Source organism: Oryctolagus cuniculus, chromosome 10, assembly GCF_051225735.1.
Source record: "Oryctolagus cuniculus isolate XC-2025 breed Fujian yellow rabbit chromosome 10, ASM5122573v1, whole genome shotgun sequence".
NCBI classification, from domain to species: Eukaryota; Metazoa; Chordata; class Mammalia; order Lagomorpha; family Leporidae; genus Oryctolagus; species Oryctolagus cuniculus.
The window spans coordinates 68,100,765-68,124,882 of NC_142876.1; the positions used below are offsets into that span (position 1 = coordinate 68,100,765).

Sequence of the window (24,118 nt, forward strand, 5' to 3'; positions counted from 1 at the left end):
TCCTTTGGTGGCAACAAATGCTGTCCGTTGTTTGCCTTAGAGTGATGGCCTCACTTCATTTATTTTCTAGTAATTGTCTGACAAATGCCCGGATCTGAATAGCTAAAATTTGTCCATTGCTGCTATTCCAGGTAAAAGTGATCTTCCATGGAAACATGGCAAGGACCCACGGTGCCTACAATGAGTCCCCACTCAGCACTGGGACAGTTATCATATTCCAAGTCCTGCATTTTGTCACATAGAGACAAAGAAGTGCACTCCAGTTTGAGAGTTAAGAAAATCAACACAGTCATGCATTACTTAACCACAGGGATACCATCCAAGAATTGTGTTGCTTGACAATTTTGTCCCTTATCTACACACCTGGGCTGTCTGGTACAGCCTATTACCTTCAGGCTAGAAGCCAATACAGCATGCTACTGTACTAAATACTGTAGGTAACTGTAACATAATGGTATTTGTGTGTCTAAGCACAGAAAGGGTAAAGTAAAAAAGCTATAACGGACAGAACAAATGGTACCCCTGTATAAGGCACTTAGTGTGAATGGAGCTTGCAGGACTGGAAGTGGCTTTGGGTGGGTGAGTGAATGAGTGAGTGGTGAGTGAATGTGAGGATCTAGGGCATTGCTCTACACTGCTGTAGACCTTATCAATACTGAACACTCAGTCTACACTAAATTCATCTGGAAAGTTTTCCCTTTCTTCAAAATCAGCAGTTTTATTTACCCCAGCATCACCACAAACACGTGAGTAATGTGCTGTGTTATGTGATGACAGCAATGGCGTCATAGGAATTTTTTAGCCTGGTTCTCCTGTTCATGTGTGCGACCTGGTATTGACATATTTGCAGCATGACTGTAACTCTTTCTGGCTCGTGAAGGGTTTTCTTAAGCAAAACCAGCCTTTGGTTTTATTTCTGTGTGTGATTGGCAGTGAAGGACTCTGTGCACAATCACCACCGTGCAGCTGGTGCCTCAGCCTTGGCTGGTGCACAGGCCTTTGCTTTGTCCTATCAGGCAAAGATCTTCAGTATTAACACAGACACAGTTGTGACCTTGGGGACACGGCCACAGGCTCTCTAGAGATCCACAGGCCTCACTTTGAAAATGGCTGCCCTATCCTGCTGACAGATACACAGTTTATCCTGAAACCCGGGTCCACGAGAGGCAGACAAGAGTCCCTGAAAACCCTCAGGAGGCGCAGGGTGCCATCGCTGCTCCATGATGCAATGTGGTCACTCCCTTCGGCAGCTGAGTTGTGGGTCACCCTCTTCCAGCACATGATAGCAACTCTGAGAATAGGACTCTGTGTCCTGCCGCCAAATAAACCAGAAAATCCACTCCTCAGTTGTTCACCTGGGAGAATCTACTCAGTTCTCCTCCATGCTGGGAGACAAAACATCGACCCCATGCAAGAACAGTCAGTCACCATTGCACTGAGTTGAGTTCAACATGGCCAAAAAAATGATCAAAATGTTATATATTTTATATATGTTATATATATAAATATATGAACTGTGTATTATGGAGTACATATAACTCAGATGATATCTGACTATACTCATTTTTCTGGTCAATACACACAGTTGCCTAAACTAATAAGAGAATTTTCATCACATTAATACACTGGGTCCTGTCTGAGCGGGTATGGAAATTACTACAATGACCAACTATGCAACAGGGTAAATTACCAGTGTACCTGAAGAAGTTCATGGGCAAATGGAATTAAAAGATTAGTTTATTTCAGTGCAAAACACAGTGTTTTCATGATACACATCTGACATGAACCTTTTGAAGACCCTTGGTGTTGTATGCCATGCATTTCAACACTGAAACATTCACCTCCCCCATGCCAACAGATTGCTTTTTTGTTTTTTTTGCTTGAAACACAGAATTGTCCTTCAAAGATTAAGATTTTTTTTTAAGGCTTACAAGACTTGTATGGGAAGCAATGGAACATGAGTGGTGTTATAGGGTTTGATGAGACCACGTCATTTTCTTCAGAAGCCCAGTGTTCCCTCTGTGGAAACAGCTCTCTGGGACTAACCCTTCTAAATCAGGCTTTCTATGTGCTATGAGCAACCCATGTGCACGGATGTTTGATAAGGCTCATATTCAATCACACAGTACAAAATTGGAAGAATAAATTAAGAAATAGAGATCCTTTCTCCATGGCTTACTTTTCTCTCATCGGTTGGGTAATGGGTGGCGTACCACAGGCTCCGCCTCCTCTCAGCCGTGATCTGGATGGGGCTACAGGCCAGGGCTCTGTCCTCTTCCTTGGTCTTGTCCTCCTGCACCTGGAATCAGAACAATAGGAACAGCTCTGCTCCCAAAACAGTTGCCCAGGCAGCCTGGGCAGCCAGGAGGAAGCTTTGTGGCTCTGGCTCTAGGATTAGTTTTCAAAAACAGGGTACACAATAGATGAGCTTTCATTAAGACATTTTTTTTAAATGGCAAAAATGCTGCCCTGTGATCGATAAACATATTTATATGCAGCCTCTGTGGTACTGGCATCCTATATGGCTGCCAGTTTGTGTCCTGGCTGCTCTACTTCCAATCCAGCTCTTTGCTATGGCCTGGGAAAGCAGTAGAAGATGGCATAAGTGCTAGGGTCCCTGCACCTGCGTGGGAGACCTGGAGGAAGCTCCTGGCTCCTGTCTTCAGATTGGCCCAGCTCCCGCCATTGCGGCCATTTGGTGAATGAACTAGTGGATAGAAGACCTTTCTCTCTGTCTCTCCCTCTAATTGTCTATAACTCCAGCTCTCAAATAAATAAATGAAAATTTCTCTCTCTCTCTTTTTTAAAGATTCATTTATTTATTTGAAAGAGTTACACAAAGAGAGAAGGAGAGTCAGAGAGAGAGAGAGAGTTCTTCCATCCACTGGTTCACTCCCTAACTGGCGGCAACGGCTGGAGCTGTGCTAACCCGCCAGGAGCCAGGAGCTTCTTCTGGGTCTTCCCACGTGGGTACAGGGGCCCAAGGAATTGGGCCATCTTCCACTGCTTTCCCAGGCCATAGAAGAGGGCTAGATGGGAAGATGAGCAGTCAGGACTCGAACCGTCGTCTATATGGGATGCCGGTGCAGCAGGTGGCGACTTTACCTGCTATGCCACAACGCTGGCCCTGAAAATCTCTTTTTTAAAAAAGAAAAGTTACCTGATGCCTACTGAATCCCACACATTACAGAACATGCTGATGTTCTTAAATTGCCACAGCTTCCCAAAGGCCCTAGGAAGCAGCTCTGCAAATGGCACTTAGAGAAAGAGATTTCAAAAAAGCACACAGCTAACTGTAAGCCAGCCATTGGCAATCTTTAATTAAAATGATCTTTATTAAAGCCACCAGTATCTAGAGCCTATTAAGTGCATAAGCAAGAGCCTATCAAGTGCATAAAACAAGTGCCTGTCTAATGAGACATTGATACTGGTATTAAAATAACACTAAAATTAAAATCCTTCACAAAACCCCGCAGACATTATAATTTTTGATACTGCTGTTGTCTCATGGTCTATAGCTTTGATTGCCTTTCCTGTTCTCTCCTTGCCTGCCCTGTTCCCCAGATAGCCCCACCACATTGGCAAGAAGGGGCCATAACACAACCTTCACTGTATCACTGTGGATTGGAGAGACCCCTGGAGATATAATGGAGAAAATTCTAGGTACTGGGACCTGTAGATAATTTAATGTCTTAAACTAGTGTTTAGCATGTGTAAGACAGTGTTCAGAAATAGTTCTCATAGTAACAGGGGACTTTAAAAAGTTCATGGAAAATTGAATTAAAAGCTAAGGCACGTTGTCTCCAAACTTCTTGAAGCACCTGCTTATCTGTTAATCCCATATGTATACACATTTATTTGTGTTTGCACAATATACATATTCACATATATGTTTGCAGAGGAAGTAAGTACAGTGAACACTTTAGTTGATTTCATTGGCTTAGTCAAATTTTAAAAGAGAACTGAAGAAAAACTAAGACAATTTGATTGGATTTCCTTTCAAGCCTATAACACACTATGCACTATGTTGGTAATGGTTGTCATCAATGGTCCAAACACCTTTAACTTGCCTCTTTCCTTTGCCAGTGAACTATGTAATAGCAGAGCTCCTGACATTCTGGAGAAATAAAAGTAGACTGATGCTTTGTGCCACTGAAAGGGAAAAGACAGAAGCCACACAAGCTTTGGTATCCCCTACCACACACACAAGTGCTGTTTCCTTTGTAGCATTCCTATAAGGACACACTAGCCTTTGGTTGCACCAGAAGGGGAAGGGGAGTGTCTTAATCCCCACCCCTTGCAACGGGATGCCCAGAAGTGTACAGGTGTGGCCAAGGGTTGGGCCCTTCTTATAGCTCCCTCAGAGGCTAGGAGAGCTGGAAGAAATATGGAGAACTTCAGTCACCATGCAGAAGAAGACCCTGGCTTTGTTGTCAAGCATGGCTGTGAGTCCAATTTGTACCATGCAGTAAGGAAGGGAAACTGTATTATTTTAGAAAATGTTTACCTAACCTTATTTTGTTCATCTGTTCATATGGGCATAATACCTCTTCATTGGAGTTATTTAGCAGCTCAAGTGAGATAACTTATGCAGACAGCCGTCACATGGCCTGCGTGCTTGGTCTGCACTCAGTTAACAATGACTTCTTGCTTCTCCCCAGCCTCATTCTTAGCAGCACAGGGATATGCTGGCAGAGGGAGTTAGAGGATTCATAGCTACTTAATACTCTCTGCAGAATCAGAACACTGCAACCAGCACACCCGAGTCACACTGGAATACAGGACTGGTGAGTCAGTGGGCGTGGGAATGAACCATTTCCCCTGGCGACTCCAGGTTACTTTGCAGACACGATCAGGAAACCTTTCCATTCTTACCAGGGGTTCTTGTAGCCAGATCCGGATAAGAGTTGCCAGCGTGTAATACATCACCAGCAGGAGGATGGGGTTGGCGTGGTGGTACCATGACAACTCTGGGTTTACTATGATCTTCCAAGTACTGGAACAGTCTGTTTGAATGACTGATTTGATACCAAACAACCTGTTTCAAAACAAAGAAAGATGCTTTCAAAATCCAATAAACTTTATGCTACCAATACAAAATGAAAATATTTTGTTTTCAATACATTCATGAACCATTCCTAGGATAATCAGTTCTATTCAATACATTTCAACAACACTTCTATATATATGTATCTCTATATCTTTATTAAATGTGGATAAAATATAGTTCATGCACATATTTCAAAATATTCCTGAAAAGTGGAACTAAAAGATAATTTATCTTGGTGAAAAATATTTTTTAACTCCATGCACAGTTTTTTCACAGCACACATTTTACATAACTTTTTAAAGATTCCCTCATACTATGATATACATATTTAAATTATATGTGTGTGTACATATAAAATTCTCAGGCAATCTTATATCAGTTCAAAGCTCTATGTAATATTAAAACTTTATCTATTAGAAATTTACATTTAAATTGCCAATCAGTGCTATTAAAACTATGCATTATTGAAATGCCAAGTATGTGGTAACATATTACTAAGTCCAGTGAAATGAACAAATATTTTGTTTTTGGCTGGATTTAGCATTAGCTATTCAGTCAGTGTTGATATTATTGGATAAATATTGAAATTGGACATAGTTCTAAGCTGAGCTATGAAAGTCATATATATTATATAGTAGAATTTCTGGAAGATATATTTCTGTCAAATTGCATTTTTGGGCAATTTGATTTTTTCAAAGCTTTGCAATTAATCATTTACTTTGAAAGAGAATTTTATGGGCTTATTAAATTTTGAGATTGTTTATTTTTTATAATGATTTCTACTGTCTCATCAGAATGTTTCTGATTATATCATGGGAAAATAAGTAAAATATGATTTGTATAGAAATTCATTTTGTTTTCCTAAGAAAAGATGACTAACTGAATAAAACTTTTGCATGTGAAGTGGAATGCAACTTTTTTATGGTTTGCATCTTTTAAATTTTTATCTTATATTTTTCATTCAGTTATAAAATCTTTAAGATTTCATACCCTTCATTTGTAAATGCTCAGATCTATAGCTGTTTCTTTTCATAATGCAAGCATTAGTGTGTTTTCTAAATAGAATTAGAGCATTCTATTTAATAAACTAAATAGAAATAAACTAAAAATAAATTTCCTTTTTTTTTTCAGAAAAAAAGTAAGTCATACTAGAATTCACTCTTGTTAATGGTGTTTCTTGCTTAAGTCCAGACATTTTTTATGGTTACATTTGAAAGAAAGATTCCTGAGCACAAAAGAGTTACACCCTGCTTAGAATGGTAGAATTTTCTGAAAAGTATTTGCAGCCCTAAATTGGAATGCAGATTTCTTGTACAAGGTATATAGAATGGAAAGCTTTTGGATTTTCAATCAAATAATCTGTATAATCTTTTGGGTTAACCTACACAGTAACTGTTAGGTACCATATCCCCACATCTGGCACATTCACTAGGAATGATCTCATCGATCATCAAGTTTAAAAATACCTGTTTTGCCCCATCAGAAATTTAATAGTAACTTTCTGCAGCTGTGTGTAGACTTCATATCATATCAACACTTCATACCTTACCACTGATATCATAACCTATTCCAAACTGATTTTGTACAACTCTATATAAATACAGAAGAATCAAACTTGCATATTTGTACTATCAGTGTGAAGATTTTACCAAAATGGATAGAAGCTATAGAATGGCAAATGGACTTTTTTTTCTAACAAGTTATGTTGGTACTGTAAGACCTAAGATTTCTCTCTTTCTTTCTCTAACAGACTAGATTTTGTAGAAAGGACTCACATATGAGATGAGAAATTCATACTTGAAGTTTCACATCCTTTCTGGCATTGCAATTGTAAGATTTTATACAGTATCTAAACTCTTCTTTAATTTACTTGGTCTTTCAATTTTCCAGATTGGATTTGGACTTTGATAATACAAAGAAGACTGATCTCATTGTGCCTGGCCTCCAGAAACTCATTCACAGTACAACAATGCCATTGGCTAGCTTGGTGAGAATGAGGCAGGGTGAATCCCTCTTTTTGTGGGTGTTGGGAATGGGTGCTGGGAAAAGTGAGAAGAAGAATGTCCAGTGTGGACTTCATTAGTCCAACCTGACTAGATGAGTAGATGAAGTGCAAGAGATATCCAGAAGAATTGGTGAGTTCTTGTCAGATTGTGGGGTTGAGCTGGGGGAGAGGTCAGAGATGGGGCATAACGACAGCACAGACTACTTCAATATTGATCCATCACTGGATATTTATAAACTTCTTTCTTTCTTGGTGATACCCACAGAAATATTAGTTTGTTTACTATGGTCCTTGTCTATAAAAATTCACTTAATAAAAATAGAGTTGGATTTGACAACATTAGCTAGCAAATATATGGAAAAAAATTTGTCTATACTGAACACATATGGACTTTTTTTTTTTTTTTTGACAGGCAGAGTGGACAGTGAGAGAGAAAGACAGAGAGAAAGGTCTTCCTTTGCCATTGGTTCACCCTCCAATGGCCGCCGCGGCCAGCGCGCTGCAGCCAGCACACCGCGCTGATCCGATGGCAGGAGCCAGGTGCTTCTCCTGGTCTCCCATGGGGTGCAGGGCCCAAGCACTTGGGTCATCCTCCACTGCACTCCCTGGCCACAGCAGAGAGCTGGCCTGGAAGAGGGGCAACCGGGACAGAATCCGGCGCCCCGATCGGGACTAGAACCCAGTGTGCCAGTGCCGAAAGGCGGAGGATTAGCCCAGTGAGCCACGGCGCTGGCCTCACATATGGACTTTTATCCTTGTCATTGTTCCCTAAACAGTAAGGTATAACAATAATTTACATAGCATATACAAGATTTTAGATATTATAAATAATCTAGAGATTATTAACAGTACCATATATAAAAAACACATGTAGATTATGTGCAAATACTATACCATTTCACATGAGGGGCATGAGTACTTTGGTATCCTAAAGAGAACATGAAACCAATATCCCAAAGATGGCAGGACAACTGTTTCCATCATTTTAAAATTTCTCAGTCACTAAAATCACCTGAAAATGACTACTACTACCTTAAGTCTCTCCATAGAACTATCTCTTGACTTGAGAAGTATATGATGAAAAAGCAATGGAATAGTGTATTTCCATTTATTGCTTACTTGAAAACAAGAAGATAAAGCTTTTCTCTTCCACGAATGTGGCATATCCCCTTTATTTTTGGTCTGAGACCAAGTTTTTTTTTTTGACAATATGTATGGGTATATTTGTTAAGTGACTCACTATCTCTGAGTGCTCACTTCCTAATGAAGACAACAGAAGGTGTGCATGTGTGTGTGTGCATGTATGTGTATATGTGTATGTAAACATATGGACAAGAAAAGGACGTTTTTGAGAGGATCCTATGCCAAATACTTAAGGCCTCACAAACTCTTCTGTTTGCCCAAGAGTGGCTGAAGACAGGTCCCAGGTGACCAACACTTTCCAATGGAGACAGATCCAACCTTTGAGGCACACACACTTGACCTATCTTGCCATGCTCTCTATTTCACAGTCAACATTCCCATCTGCAGAAGAGATCACTTCTCTTCTTAGACAACTACAGTGCTAAGAGTGGTCTCCTTGTCTCTAGTTTCTTTCTAGTCCACACTGTGACAGTTGCCAGGTATCTTCAGAAACCTCAAGTGAAGCTTGCTGCCTTCCTCTTCTTCTACAACCTGGAGAACAACCCAAGTCCTAGCAAAGCGTCCCCAAGGCAACTTCTGGTCTTCCTCCTGCCAGATATGTAAATTTGAGTTCCACTGGATTATTGCAGCTTACCATAAAGTCTTAGTGTCTTTGGTCTTGCCAGGGTTCTTTCCAGTAGTTCTAACTTTTCTGGGGGTGCCAAATCAAGAATGAAGGGTGTATGTTTTACCCAATCCTTGGCAATTTGGATCCAAGGAGCAGACCAGACACGGCTTCCCAGATGTTTTGACCTCTCCCAGGACAACTCTATCGCCTTCCCCGCCTCAACCTCATCTGCATCTCTAAATATATTTGGGGCTCAAAAAGCTCATGGAAAAAACATATTATGAAAAATACATGTGTAGATCTCAAAAAGTTTTTGCTCCAAAATAAAATTATATTTTAGTTTAATTTCTTGTGAATTTTTGAAGTACCCCAGTATAATTATGTATTCCCAGACAGCTGGTTTCCTGGGTGAGTCCTGCAATATGTTGGGATGGTTAGCATGCTTAGAAGGAATACATTAATATGCCAAAGGAAACTTCAGAAAGTTCATGAAAAATGGAATTAAAACATCAGAATATTTAATTCTGAAATCTGTGCATAGTCTTATAACATGGATTTTCCACAAACTTTCTACAGACTCTTGAATGCCTGCTGTGACATATTCTTGGAGCTCTTAAACTGATGACAATTCATTTATGCTATAAACATCTGTTCTTTTTCATTCTTTCTTTCAGTTTGGATATTCTTTACGGTTAATATAAACCAATGCTCTAAAACTAATTCCCACTCATCTGCATTCAAATATGTCTTCTTCCTATCTTGCTGTTAGAAATTTTGGACAGGAGCAGGCTTTGTGGTGCAGTTGGTAAAGCCACCGCCTGTGATGCCGGCATCCCATATAGCCACAAATTTGAGTCTTGGCTGCTCTACTTCCATTCCAGCTCCCTGCCAATGGCCTGGGTAAAGCAGCAGAAGATGGACCACTTGGGTCCCTGCCACCTAAGTGGGAGACCCAGATGAAGCTCTTGGCTACTGGCTTTAGCCTGGCCCAGTGCTGGCTGTTGCAGTCATTTGGGGAGTGTACTAGCTCACACACACACACACTCTCTCTCTCTTTCTCTCCCTCTTTCAATTCCAACTTTCAAAATAAATAAAAATAAATAAATCTTAAAAAAAGATATTCTGGACATTGTTAAGGCCTAATTTCAAGGTCACCATGATTTATGATTTTCTCTAATTGCAATCAATTTGCCTTTAACCCCCCACCCCACCCCCAAAATTGCATTTGTTGCTCCAGCACAAATCTCTATCATCACTAGTTTATGTGCTAATTTTGTTGCTTAGTTTGATTCTAATCCTTCATGGAAGGATATGTCTTACCCTCTTGTCTTCACGGCAGTGCCTAGTACATAATGAAGTAGTACTCGAAGCTTATTTAACTGAGTTAGATACACCAAGAATAAGTTATACCATTAGGCTGTGGAAGGGGATGGTGATGGTGGGAGTAGAGACTAAAGAACAGCAGAGTTCTTGCTTTTAAAAGAGAGGGAGAAAGGAGGAATAGTGAAGGGTTCTGGTTATACAAGCATAGTCTAGAGCTTTTAGAGAAACATGGCTGCTGCTCGAACCCCAACAGCCATGATTTTAGCGCCCCTGGCTTGAAGTAGGGACACACAACAGGAGCATTAAAATCGCTAAAACCCATTTCTACAGCAGTGAAGTAGAACATTAGTCATAAGTAGAAGGCCAATGTTTCTGTTCTGGGATAGACGTGGTGGTACAGGTGGGGAAGCCCCTGATTGCAGCACCCACATCCTGTGTCTGAGTGCGGTTCAAGTCCAGAATACTCCACATCTGATCCAGCTCCTTGCTAGTGTGCTTGGGAACAGCAGATGATCACCCAATTACTTGAGTTCCTGCCATCCAAGAGGAGACCCAGATGGGGTTCCTAGACCTTGGATTCAGCCTGGCTCAGTCTTGGCTGTTGTGGCAATTTGAGGAGTAAACTGGTGGATGGAAGGTGTGTGTCTGTCTTGCTCTCTTTCTCTCTTCCAAATAAACAGAAAAATTAATCTTTAGGAAATTATCTTTGTTCTGTTTCAACGTCAAATACGGATCCTGAACTTTACCTTTAAAATGAGTCAATCTATAAATGCGTACAGACAAGAAATGGGCCATGCTGTGGTGTAGCAAATTAAGCTGCGTCCTGCATTTGAATCAGTGCCGGCATCCCTTATGGGCACTGATTCAAGTCCCAGATGTTCCATTTCTGATCCAGCTCTCTACTATGGCCTGGGAAAGCAGTGGAAGATGACTCAAGTGCTTGGGCCCCTGCACCCACGTGGGAGACCCAGACAAAGTTCCTGGCTCCTGGCTTTGGACCAATCCAGCTCTGGCCATTTCAGCTGTTTGGAGAGTGAACCAATGGATGGAAGATGTCTCTCTCTCTCTCTCTCTCTCTCTATCTCTCTGTAACTCTGCCTTTCAAATAAATTTGTCAATTCACACAGTCTGTTTTTGTTAAATCAAGATTCTGGGTTTATAATGAACGGACAGCAGAGATTCAAATGCCCAACAGGAACAAAACAGGAGGCAGACTGAGGGATTCCTTCAGATGGCACAGCTGCACTCTGCTCAGGACGCTGTGTGCAAATGCTCACCCCACGCGTGGGGAAAAGGACATCAGGGCCAGAAGCGTCTCTCGCCGTGTCACTCAAGTCATTCCTCCAGCACAGGTCCAATCAGGCAATTGATTCCCCAGCTCTGGAGCTCCATGGGCTCCTTGCAGATGTTCCTCCTCCCCCTGGGAGCACTTACTCTGCCCCTTATTCGATCCCTCTGAGCACTTGTAACATCTGACCGCATATGGTGATGCCGAACCAGAGCACACTCATTTCTGCTTGCACATGTTGGCAGATTTATAAAACCTCCACCTGTGTTCAGGCTCTCTCCAGACCACATCTGCTTGGTCTCTACAGGAACCCAGCCATTTGCAAGAAATACGTAATACTGAAACTAATGCCACACTCTAAATGAAAGTTAACTGTGGCAAAATCCTTATAAAAAGGACCATTTTACCATGTTTAAGTGTACAAGCGGTCTTCAAAAAGCTCATGGAACATGCATATTATGAAATAAGTGGATTGCAAACATTTTTGGCATAAAAATAAACTTATCTTTAAATTCCATTTTTCCAGGAACTTCTCTGAAATCCTCTCTTATGGTTCAGTGGTATGAAGTATATTCACATTGTTGTTCACTAATCTCCACAGTTTTTTTTTTCTTTTTAATCTATAAAACCTATATCCACTAAGCAGTAACTTCCTTCTCCCAACTCCTCAACCCCAGGAAAGCACCACTCCACTCTCTAGCCTATGAATTTCACTACTGGGTAACTCACAGGCATGGAATCATAGAGTATTTGTCTTTAGGTAAGTGGCTTATTTCATTTAGTTCAATGTCCTCAAGGTCCATCCATGTTATAGCATGTATCAGAATCTCATTTTAATCCATTTAAAGACCAAATAATAGTTCATTGCTTGTATATATTGATATGGGGGAATCAGGCAGGAAGATTTTCCACTCTTATACACAGCTCTCCACTCTTTACATGTCACTTCAGTACATGTACTTTCCCATGATGGCCACATGGAAGTTAAACTCTACATGGAAGCACCATAAAACTCCCAGAAAACCTCAGGTATACTAAACCCTGACCAAATTTCACCTCATTTGTAAATATGTAAAACCACTCCCTACTCCCTAAAAGAGACTTCTACATGTGGAAGTGGCCCTTTTGCCCTTGCTGTTGGTCCTTCTCTGGCTTCCTGCCCTGCATTCTCCCAGCAGGTAGCTCTTTGTGTGGGTTGACAAGCTCACACCTGGATGGGTATTCACTTTTTCAGCTTAAACAAATCCTGCTTTCACTTGTGCACAGTATGTATGCTTCTGCATTGAATTCATATATCTGTGGAGGCAAGAACTTGGATTGTGAGACTTGAAGTACATATTCCTGTAATGTTATCATGTTTTATTTATCCTTTCACTCATCATTGGCACTCCTACCTTTAGATTGCTGTGAATTGTACTACTATGAATATCTCTTCAAGACCTGACTTGCAATTCTTCCAGGTGTATAACCAGAATTGTTGGATCTGTTTGACATGCAGTTGGAATTGTTGGATCAAATGGTAATTGTACTTTAAAGTTTTGCAGGAACTACTATGCTGGCTTCCACAGTGGCTTCACCATTTTACCTTCCCACCAGCAGAACACAGAACTCCCATCTGCCCACACCCTCACACCAGCACTTGTCACTTTATGTTTTCTGAGAGTTGCCATTCTAATTAGTATGAGGTGGAACATCCCAATTCTAGCCTAGCCTTTTCTTCTCCAGAGCTTAGAGCTCTTTATGGCCCAGGCCTCCTGCAGAGAGTTAAATCCTTCAGCTAAGTGGGCATCATTAGCCAGCTAGAATGGTCCAGAGCTATTAGCTTGATAAAAGTCAAAGGCAAGTGTTAAATCCACTTATGAAGCCAGGAAATATATTCTTTCCAAGCAGCATAAAATGGCAAGTTTGGGGGAAATAATACTCTGGAGAAAACACCTTTTAGTAATCTCATTTTTGACTTCACATTCTTTCATTGCAATCAAAGAGGAAATGAATGGAGGAAGAAATGGAAAGGGAAGTAGTGCAGGAGAGGCAGGTGGCTCTTTGCAGTTTTAGGGCTGGAGTACAAAATACCGGGTCTAGGTCAGAAACCAGACTCTAAAGAGGAGCAGTTTGTTTATGCTCCTTTAACTGGACTGAGAGAGAAGTTGTTGCCTTGTGAAACCTCCAGGGAACACAGGGATTGCTATTCTGGTAGTAATTTCCCTGGAAAGGATTTTGCCAACAGGCCCCAAGGATCACAAGGCTCCCCAGGGAGCATTCCCAAGAGGAGTATTCAAAAGGTTGATCAAACAAAAGAAACCCAATGAACCAGTCTTTGGCCATGATCACAGACCACTAAGACACAGTCAGTTGATGCAGTCTTAGCAGGGAGGAGCCTTGAAGAAGCCAAGTGGGAAAGCTTCACTTCTGTAGGCAAATCCTAGTGGAGAAGAAAATGTGCAGCCTTTAGGTTTAATTGTGTTTGAAGGTATAAAGCTAGCAAGAACCACAGCTGCCCAGAGAGGGTCTTTGGAGGCTTAGTTTTTTAAACAAACACAGATAAGCCTGAAAAAACTCAGAGAACTAATTGTGGGGGAAATTGCCTGGCACCTAATAATCAACTTTTCTTTTTCCATCCCCTGCCCACTCTCTCCCCACCCTAATGGTAACAAAACAGAGGGTTTATCTTCATAGCTTACAATTAATGAAGATTCATGTATATATTCTAGTTAATATTTTTAATATTCTATGCAATATTTTTCATTTAAAACATGTCTCTGGTAGCTTTGGGTTCCGCATGGAAGGAAGGCCTATACTTCCAGGAATGGAGAAGTCCCTACCTGTACTTGCGGGAAGAAAAGTCCTTGTCAAGGTCCCTGCGGGTGCCTAGGTCAACCAGTGAGGATCAGACCCGCCTCAACCTTTAACCCCCATGCCCTGTATCTATAAAAGGAGCTCTCCCAATCTCTGACGCGTGACTTCCCCGGCCCCTGCTCTGTTGCTCTGCTCTGTTGGGACCAGGGAACCTCGCCCGGGAGAGGAACCCCAATAAAAGCCTGTGAATTAATTGATTCGTCTGCCTGGGAAGATCTGTTACGCGCCAGACACCTTGCAGTCTCTTGAATGAAACTGCCTTAGCATGAACTCACAATAAAGTTGAAAAAATACCAGAGGATGTAGTGAAGTGGAGGCACTCGCCCCTAATGCCTTTCGTGTCTGCTTCATCAGGCCCCAGAATCTCTTCTTTAGCTTGTAGTTGCTCTGTAAAGATGGACTCATTGAGTCAAGGGAGTGACAGCAGAGTAGGGCGAGAGACCCTGAGTTACAAAGACTTGAATTACCCTTATGGTTAACATATTTATCATCTCCTCTATTCTGAGAGCCTTGGAGGAACTCACAGGGCCCCTCTTAGGAAAGTACTACCCAACCTACTCTTGGACAGAGTAGAAGCCCTCCTTGGCCATTCCAAAGGAAACATGCTTGTTCCTATTACTGATCAATCAGAGGAAGGCCACATGCCCTGTGGACCAGTCAGAGGCCCACAGATGAGTTGATCATGCACTGCTCATTCCCAACCTTGAACTAGGAGTCACTGCGCATAATCCCTCGGGGAGTTCTGGGTATGAGTTTTAGCTGCCTGCCTGATTCCTCTTTCTGTGCTTTGCAGTAAACACCTGCTTTTTTCCACCACCCCAATGTCAGATGTCAGTTACTGGACCCAATTTTGGGTTCTATAGCAACTCCTCCAACCAGTTTTGGTAGTGTTCAGTCAAGAAACCTGATATGGACTCACATCCTGTCTGTATTATTACTTTTATGGCCTTGAGTGTGGCATGTAACCATCTTAAACTTCAATTTCCTCATTGGGAAAATGAGGATAGTAAATAACACATATCCTTAGGGATTGTGAGGATTGGAAGTGGTGAGCATAAAACGTTAAAAACACTTCTGACATCAATTCAATTTAGAATCATTGAAATAAGGTCTGGAAATTTCCCATCTAAAACTAGATTGCAAGCTACATGGTGATTAGACAGCGACCAAATTTCTTATATCACAAATTTTACTCTCTTGTATGAAAGTATAGATGTGGATAGTTCAAGTCAGAATGATATGTCTATTTGTTGGATAGTATACCTAGATAATATCTGCAGATATGTCAATGAAAAACAAATGGAGAACAGTCTCTTACTGTTATATTGAAGCTATAATCTAAATAAGTATGTGTACTTTCTTGAACATACTCTCTCTATATACAGGGAAAATTAACTCCCAATTTCTATGCAGTTTTACAGCTCACTAGTGGGACTATTAGGTGATGCTGAGTCCTTTCCTACAGTTCAGGATATAGCTACTTCTAGACACATGAAACTGTACCTGATAAACTTAAGAGAAGTAATACTGAAATAAGTGCAGTGAAATCTCTTGTTAGGAAATAGGGCATATGGGAAACAAACCACAGACAATGACTGTGATCATTATCAAACCCTATAGATGGGACAGACATTTGGCACAGTGGCCAACACGCTGCTTGGGACATCTGCATGTCATATCAGAGTGCCTGCATTCCAGTACCAGCTCCAAGTCTCATTCCGGCTTCCTGCTAAAGTGGTGGGTCAAGTACTTGGATCCCTGCTACTCACATGGAAGACCTGAATTGAGTTCTGTGCTCCTAGTTTTGGCCTGGCACAACCCTGGCTGTTGCAAGCATTTGAGAATTTGGGAAGTTAAGTAACAGATGGAAGATTCTCTCTCTGTCTCTCTGTCTCTCTCTCTCGTTCTCTGCATGTGTGCCTGCCTTTCAAATAAAATGGAAATGAATAAATAAAATAAATTTTTGGAAAAAAAGAAAAACCCAATATAGGAACTGGGAAGATGTCCCATGTGAGAGACAAGAAAGTCTCATGCTGGCAACCCCTAGTTTTTCTCCTTGGCTCCGTGGAAGGCACTTTGTTGTCCACTGCCTCTCATGGCCCGCTGCTCTGACTTCTGCCAGTCTGAATCTATCCATTTTCCGACTCCCCTCACCTGATGTGCCTGTTTGACATTTTGATGTAGTTGACATAGCTATTCCTCATTTAACCACAGATCACAATGCCTCAAATCATGAACCTTATGTTTGCATCCTGCGTCTTGAAATAGATCGTGCACTCCTTCAAGGCACACATCATGTATTTCTTAGCAGCTTCCAAACACAATAGTTTTCTGTACACAGCCTGTGCTCAGAAGCACTACCACGGTGGCCCTGGAGGTAGCTTTGTTAATCAGTTTGATAAAAATAATCAGCTAATCAAACATTACAGACTTTAGATTTCAGTTGCCCAATCAATGCAAACAATAAGGGTGAGGACATAAGTATTGCAAATATATTCAAATAAGAAAGTGAGATTGCCTGTTCCTTTGATCAGTTTTTAACATCCATTGTTTTGTCCATGTCTAATGGGTCACTTAAGAAAAAGCCCAATGATGATTAATTCCAACATGGTTAGATAGGGGACCAAGTAAACAGGTGTTTTTTCCCTGTTTTTTCTGTGTTCACATACATTGGTGGCACCCTATCACACTCCTTCTCTCCTGGTCACAAGCTTCTGTACCACACCTCTCTGAGGAAACACAGTCTATGGAATCTCTCTTTCAGACATTTTCATTTGTAGAGCCACGTTTCTACTTGGAATCATTCTTTTGCCTGAAGACCACCCTTTAGTAATTTCTGCAGCAAATTCAGTTTTTTGTTGTCAAAGAATATCCTTATTTGACCCTCAGTTTTTTGCACCTCCATCCTTGAATACAGAAGAATAGGTTCATGTTTCCTGTTTTTGTTTATCTTTTGGAACTTCAATATGATTGTCTTATTGCTTTTCGATGTGCATCGTTTCTGCGGAGGAGGCTGTGACAATTCCCACTGCCCAAACCTGCCTTCCAAAAAAGGAAAAAAACCATGACTTTGTCACTTAGAGCCAAAGTCCCCTAAAAAGACCTGCTGTGGCTGAAGCCTGCATCCCTATGATACATTTAGTTCATTATAATACCAGTAAAATAAATCACCTTGGCTGACACTCCCACTCACCATACAGGTGGCACCATGACACTTCTGAGATTTCCAAAGAGGGGCAAGAAATGGACAGTTCTAGTGCCCCACCCCCAAGCTCCACCCTGTGTGAATACTCAATTAAGTCCCGCCCCAGGCACCATCCCTTATGCTTCCAGATCAGTAAAGGAACAGCCCTGAACCTTGTTGATGACAGCTCACTCTCTCCAGAGCCTGCACCCACTCCTCTGTGTGTTCTTCTGCTTTGAATAAATCTCGCTTCCTGCTCATCCTTACCTATGTCCTCTTTGAAATCTTTCTCATACGGAGACCAGACCTGGACCATGCCTAGCTGGGGGTCACCTCCAACATCTCCTACCCTCCTAGCTCCACAGAAGGACAGTGATCTGGTTAACAGAATATAATAACATAACATCTGAATAATAAATGAATAATATCTGAATAACAATGATCTGAATAATGAATATCTTAATGATAAATACCTGCTTTGCAAACAACCCACACGTAAAAATTAATGATTGCACCTTACTTCATTTTCTCTCTTCTTCCCTTATTTCAGCTACAACCTAAAAGTTTGCCAGGTCACTGGCATCAGGAAGTACTAATCAGACATCACCATGTTTTTCCCAAGAGATTCTACCTACAGCACATCCTTTCTCCTTCCCTGTCTCTCCGCATTTGCAGTGTGTACCCCACATAAACACGTGTCTTCTGTTCTCTCCTTCCATGCTCCATCATTCTGGAACTCTTTCCAAAGAATCTCAGGAAAACTTCTCCTTTTACTCTCTTTTTATATGATTTGTAAGTTCTAAAGTGACTTACATAGTAGATTGCAATTACAGTAGTGCTAGTGTAAGCTTATATCAGGGAAAAACAAAGTTACATATTTTATGGATATATACATACTTTATGAACATTCTATGAAATGAATATAACATATAATATATTCATTTCATATAACTTCCATCATCTTCTTAAGCGTGTTTCTTAAGTTATCACTGAGGCTCATTTTAAAAATTCCTGTCCATTGTGGCTGATACATTGCAAAATATAATAAAAAAGATGTAGGAAAAGGACTGTATGCTGGATATTACCATCATGCCACACAGCTAGATAAGTATTGAACATTTTCTCTCAATTTCTGGTTGCAATTTGTTGAAAATCTGTCCAACAATGCATGGGCCAGTACCGATCTTTGACTGTGAGCAGCAGTGACTTGGAGGATTTATATGTAAGCCTCTCAGAATGTTGTCAACAGGGGCAGGCATTTGGCATAGCAGTTAAAATGCTGGTTGGGACACCTGTGTCCCACAGAGTGCTTGGGTTTGAGTCCTGGCTCTGCTTCTGAGCCAGTTTCTTGCTAATGCAGATCCTGGGAGACTGTGGTATTGGCTCAAGTAGTTGGGTTCCTGAGTATTACGTGGGAGCCCCGAAATGAGTTCCCAGCTCCTGGCTTTGGTCTGTCTAGGCACAGGTTGTTGTGGGCATCTGGGGAGTAAGTCAGTGGATGGGAGATCTCTGTCTCTCTTTTTAATTAACTAAGTCATTAATTAACTAATTAATTTAAAAAATTTTAAAAGAATATTGTCAGTAGTCTCATTAAAGGTTTACTCATCTCTAATATTTACAGTTACATCACTCAAAATAAGCAGATGAAACCTCATTTTCTAATTGTGACTTTCTTGAAATTGCCTCTATAATTGATAACGTTAATGGAAATTCTCTTTGCAGGAGGGGGTTGGTGCTGACAAATATCTTTGAGCAAACACAGAAACCAATCTCCTGGTGAGCATTGTGCCCTCAGGGTTTCCGGCAGTGGCTCCCTGGCGAGGAATGCTGGCTCAGCCAGACACGGGGCCCTTCCTACCAGGGCATAGACCCTGAAAAGTGTACAAGGAGCCAGGTGAGGGTCTGTTGGCCTCCCACGAGCCTAATGGCGTAGTTCTGGGTAAAGAAGGAGTGAACCGACTGGCTAGAGAACACGCTAGCGGCAGCCAGCTAACCTCATTTCTTGTTGAAAATTAGTCACATTTCTCTTTGCTACTTTGTTTATTATGTACAGCCTGGGAAATTCTAAATTGCTAATTTCTGCCTACTTGCCAAGTTTCTAGAATGCAGAACTAGGAAACTAACATATATATTAACCCCAAGTATGTCACTGGCTCTACAGGCCTTTGGAACTCAGCTGGATTGAAATCTGTGATCTTCTTACACATTATACAGGCCACTATTTTACAGAAAGGTGAACATCCCTTAATATTAAGATGGCTTCATTAGCAAGCAACACTTTTTCATGATTCCCAAAGTATTTAGGATATTTCCTGGCTTTGCAGCTGTTATCAGGAACATGGATTCCATTACTAAGTAACATATAGAGAGGTACAGAATTTGCACCGACCCTGGGAAATTCATTGCTTAAACAGAAATAACCCAATTCCAAAGGAACAAAGTGTGTGGTGAAATAAAGTGGGGAGGAGGGAGATAAATGTAATTGTTATCAACAGCAAGGTGAAGGACAGATGCAAGCAAGTTAGAGCCCATCCTCCAACTGTCACAGGGGAAATGAACCCCACAACGATTTGCCCACAATGCAAGAGACAGAACTGAACCAGTAGAAGTAAAATGACCTTAACATTTTTAAGTTTGATGTGAAGACAGGACTTTATCAAGCATACACATAGGTACCCATGGTTTACTTTGAACAATAGCATTCTACCACACTGGATTCTGCTGGCTTTAAGAAAAAGGAAGGAAAAGTGAGTGGCATCACCAAAGCCTTGCATATTGTTCTCTCCTCTCCTTCCTCATTGAATGCTGCTCTGTGCCTGTGTGGTGCTACCTATGTATGCATCTGCAAGTAGTGCATATGGTTATTCTATGAACTTAACCTCAGACAAATGGTCACATTTCTATTTATTCTTACTCACATACACAATACAGTTCATTTTAATTCCTGAGTAGCATTTCATTGCATTAATAAGCCATAGACTACTTGAGGAATCCAGCATGAGGGAATAATTTATAGGAGTAGAAAGACACAGGGATCATTAATTTGTGTGGGGAAGATGTATTTAAAGTAACGGCAACGAGGTGGCCAGTTAAGATGTCTGTGTCTCACATCAGAGTGACCTCGCTCTGGCTTCTGATTCCAGTTTCCTGCTAGTGTGCACCATGGGCAGTAGCAGATTGGTGATGGCTCAAGTAGTTGAGTCCCTTTCACCCACAGAGGAGACCTGGACAGAGTTCCTAGCTCCTGGTTTCAGCCTCCTGCTGGGGGCTGTTGCAAACATCTGGGGAGCAGACCACTGGATTGCAGCTCTCTTTGCCTGTTTCTCTGCCTTTCAAAAAAAAGTTTTTAAATAACAAGGACAACATACAGGTGACTTCAAGGCCTTAGAGACCTCATTATTGCAACCACAGTTGTGGCGCAGCAAATTAGGTCATATCTGGGAGTGTGTTCAAGTCCCAGCTGCTCCACTTCCAATCCAGATCCCTGTTAATGAGCCTGGGAAGGCAGTGGAAGATGGCCCAAATACCTGGGCCTCTGCCACTCATGTAGGAGACAGGATGGAGTTCCGTCCTCTTGCCTTTGATATGGCCCAGGAGTGTCTGTTGTGGGCATTTAGAGAGTGAACCAGTGGATAGAGGATTGCGCTCTCTCTCTCTCTCTCTGTTTGCCTTGCCCTCTCTCTGTTGTTCTGACTTTCAAATAGATAAGTAAGTCTTAAAAACAAAAGACTTCTGGCTGGCGCCACAGCTCACTAGGCTAATCCTCCACCTAGCAGCGCCAGCACCCCAGGTTCTAGTCCCAGTTGGGGCGCCGGATTCTGTCCCGGTTGCTCCTCTTTTAGTCCAGCTCTCTGCTTTGATCCAGGAGTGCAGTGGAGGATGGCCCAGGTCCTTGGGCCCTGCACCCGCATGGGAGACCAGAAGGAAGCACCTGGCTCCTGGTTTCGGATGGGCGTGGTTCGCCGGCTGGGGGATGAACTAATGGAAGGAAGATCTTTCTCTCTGTCTCTCAGTCTAACTCTGCCTGTCAAAATAAATAAATAAATAAAGCAAGTTGTTCCATTTTTTACTATTAGGAGCTCTATTAGTTTGCTCTTGTATTCATTTGACAAGACAATTGTTTTTCCAGCACTACAAAATGCTGCAGATTCATTTTTATGTCCCCTTTCCAAGACTTAATGTCTACTATTTCTCCAAGGGGCCCCTGCTATAGAAATCAAGAACTGAGCACTAGGTGTGCTCATTCCTACTGGGTGCCATTGCTCCCAGGCCCTCTCAGCTGGGAGAGGAAGAAAATCCATGTACATAAACACATATCTGTATAGGATTTTGTGTGTTACTCTCCATATCTAAATTAAGATTATCATGAGTTCATCCTAATGACTCCAATCCTAATCGGTTATCTATTATTTTAGCCTTACTCCTTGCCTACCTGTAACATCCCTCTCAACTAGTGAGAAGCCTCCTGCCACATTTGTCTCCATTTTCTAACTTGTTTAATCCCAGTGAATTGTAAAGTGATTTCAGAATTGCTAACCTGTGCCTCTGTGGAACGTGATTCTGTCAACTAAAGCACAGTGCTCATGTACGGTTCCCTTCGTCATTAGTCTTCCATCTCCGCTCATTTCCAAAGTGATCTAAGCTAGCACTGTTCTAATTCCTTGAGTGAGTGACATCAGACACACATAACACAGCTAGATTCTTTCCCACAGTCTGCATTCCATCCAAGCTCTTACTTGAACCTGGGTAAATCTGCATAAGTAAGGTTTATTCTGCACACTGTAAAGTTTACAAAACTTTAATTTTTCAACAAATGCAGAGTGTCATGCCTCCATCACCACATTATCATATGCAATAATTTCACTGTCCTAAAACATCTTTGCTTCACTTACTCAAACTTCCACCACTGTTCTCCCCAAACATCTGGCAACCATTGATCTGTTCACCGTCTCCACGTTTTGCCTTTCCCAGAATGTCAGAGGAGTACAAATGGAATCACATTCTGTATAGCCTTTTCAGATTGGCTTTTTCACTTAGCAATATTAAATTAAGATTTATACTGCTAACCTCACTCTGACCTATGTATATGTTCTTATGTGTATATATACACACACAGGACAGGCGTTGGCAAGTACATCTGTCCTTGGCCTCAGTTATCACTAGTGGAAGAGAACAAATGGAAGGAGGGAAGCTTCCAACTTTATGTTTTTCTGAATGGTTATGACTTTTTCCCAATGAACAAGCATTACCCCCATAATTTTGAAGGTTACTTTAAAAAAATAGGCAATTTTCTGCTTTATTTGGTTCCCTACTTTGTTTATGTTCTTGACTACTTCCTAGATTTTCATTTCGATAATCGATACAATGATTTTTGATGAACAGCACATTTAGAGCAAAAATAGCATTTTACCAATGTTTTAATGTTAAAAAAAGTTAAGCTTTCCTTGCTGAGACATACATTTGTTTCCTTTCCTTTTTTCTCTCTCTCTCTGCTTTACACCCCTCCCCCTTTGTTTTTCTTCTGTATTATCTCCCCCTGAAGCTTAGTTGGCATTAGAAGGCCAACACTTAACATACAAGGCTTACAAAGAATTTTCCAGAGATAGCTTTTCAGAAAACAAGAAATGACAGAAAGGGATCGCACCAACCATTTTGACACAAACTGGCATCATAGTCCAACCACAAATTTTGCAGTAATCACAGATAAAGACCGCTACAACCTTTGGACAAGGCCACGGTCACATATGCTTGTCTTTACCCTGATCAGTAACAGCTCCAATACGATGTCAGCTTAGGGAGCTAGCTAACATTTAGGGGTTTCTTGATGTATATCAATTGAATAAAAGCTTTAATCACTATTTATCTCTTCAAAACATAAAATTAATTTCTGGAAAACCCAGAAGATAAACAGAGCAAGCATAGTGGCTCAGGGGGTTAAGCTATCCTACATTGCATATCAGTACCAGTTTGAGTCCTGGCTACTCTGCCAGGTCACTATATGAGCAGAGTTTTCTAAGGGAAAAAGACAGAGAAAGTATAAAATACTGCTATCCTAAGATAGGTTTACCATTGAATAAATCTGCACAAACTCTTAATAACATAATGGCTTTTAATTACTATAAAACCAACCTTGTAGATAGTCATATGTCACCTAACTTCAAAGTTTAATAGTTTGAGACAGGATCTTGAAGTGTTATTTAATATAAACTTGTTCCCATCCATCTAAAAATTTTGCTTTTTATTTAAAATTTAGTATTTTTAAAATTTAAATTTAAAATTGTTCTACAACTTAAGGTTGCTAGAGTTTGGATACCCACTAAATATATTGAATATAGGGCAATAAAATTCTTCAATATAAGAAACTGAAATTGCAATTCCGCCTGCCCTGTAGGAAGTCCTATTTTAGCATAAACGTGGAGACTGTGGTGTATTTCTCTTCAATTAAGGAGATTCGCTGTTTTCCTTCCATAGTTCCCTGATGGCCCTGGAGAAACTGAGACCTGAAGTTTGTAAAAAGCACACAGCCAGGGTATGTTCCCGGTGCATCACAGAATTATTGCACAGAATGTGAGACACTGGTCCCCAGAGGGGAAGCTGGACCTCATGGTGGTGAACCACACACGCTTGCTCTTCTCACCAAACACTTAGGCTGGTGACAGCAG

At 41.2% G+C, this 24,118-nt stretch overlaps 1 protein-coding gene across 6 annotated transcripts in view; it reads right to left on the reverse strand.

The window, feature by feature from the left end:
- The window catches only part of PIEZO2 (piezo type mechanosensitive ion channel component 2), a 454,193-nt gene that overhangs the window by 124,408 nt on the left and 305,667 nt on the right, over positions 1-24,118 (reverse strand). For all 6 annotated transcript variants that reach the window (XM_089305336.1, XM_089305338.1, XM_089305337.1 and 3 more), the window contains exons 8-9: positions 4,876-5,038; positions 2,180-2,299 (exon numbers count right to left, since the gene is read on the reverse strand). In XM_089305336.1, coding sequence (XP_089161462.1) covers positions 2,180-2,299; positions 4,876-5,038 — 283 coding nt within the window. The remainder of the gene's footprint in view (positions 1-2,179; positions 2,300-4,875; positions 5,039-24,118) is intronic.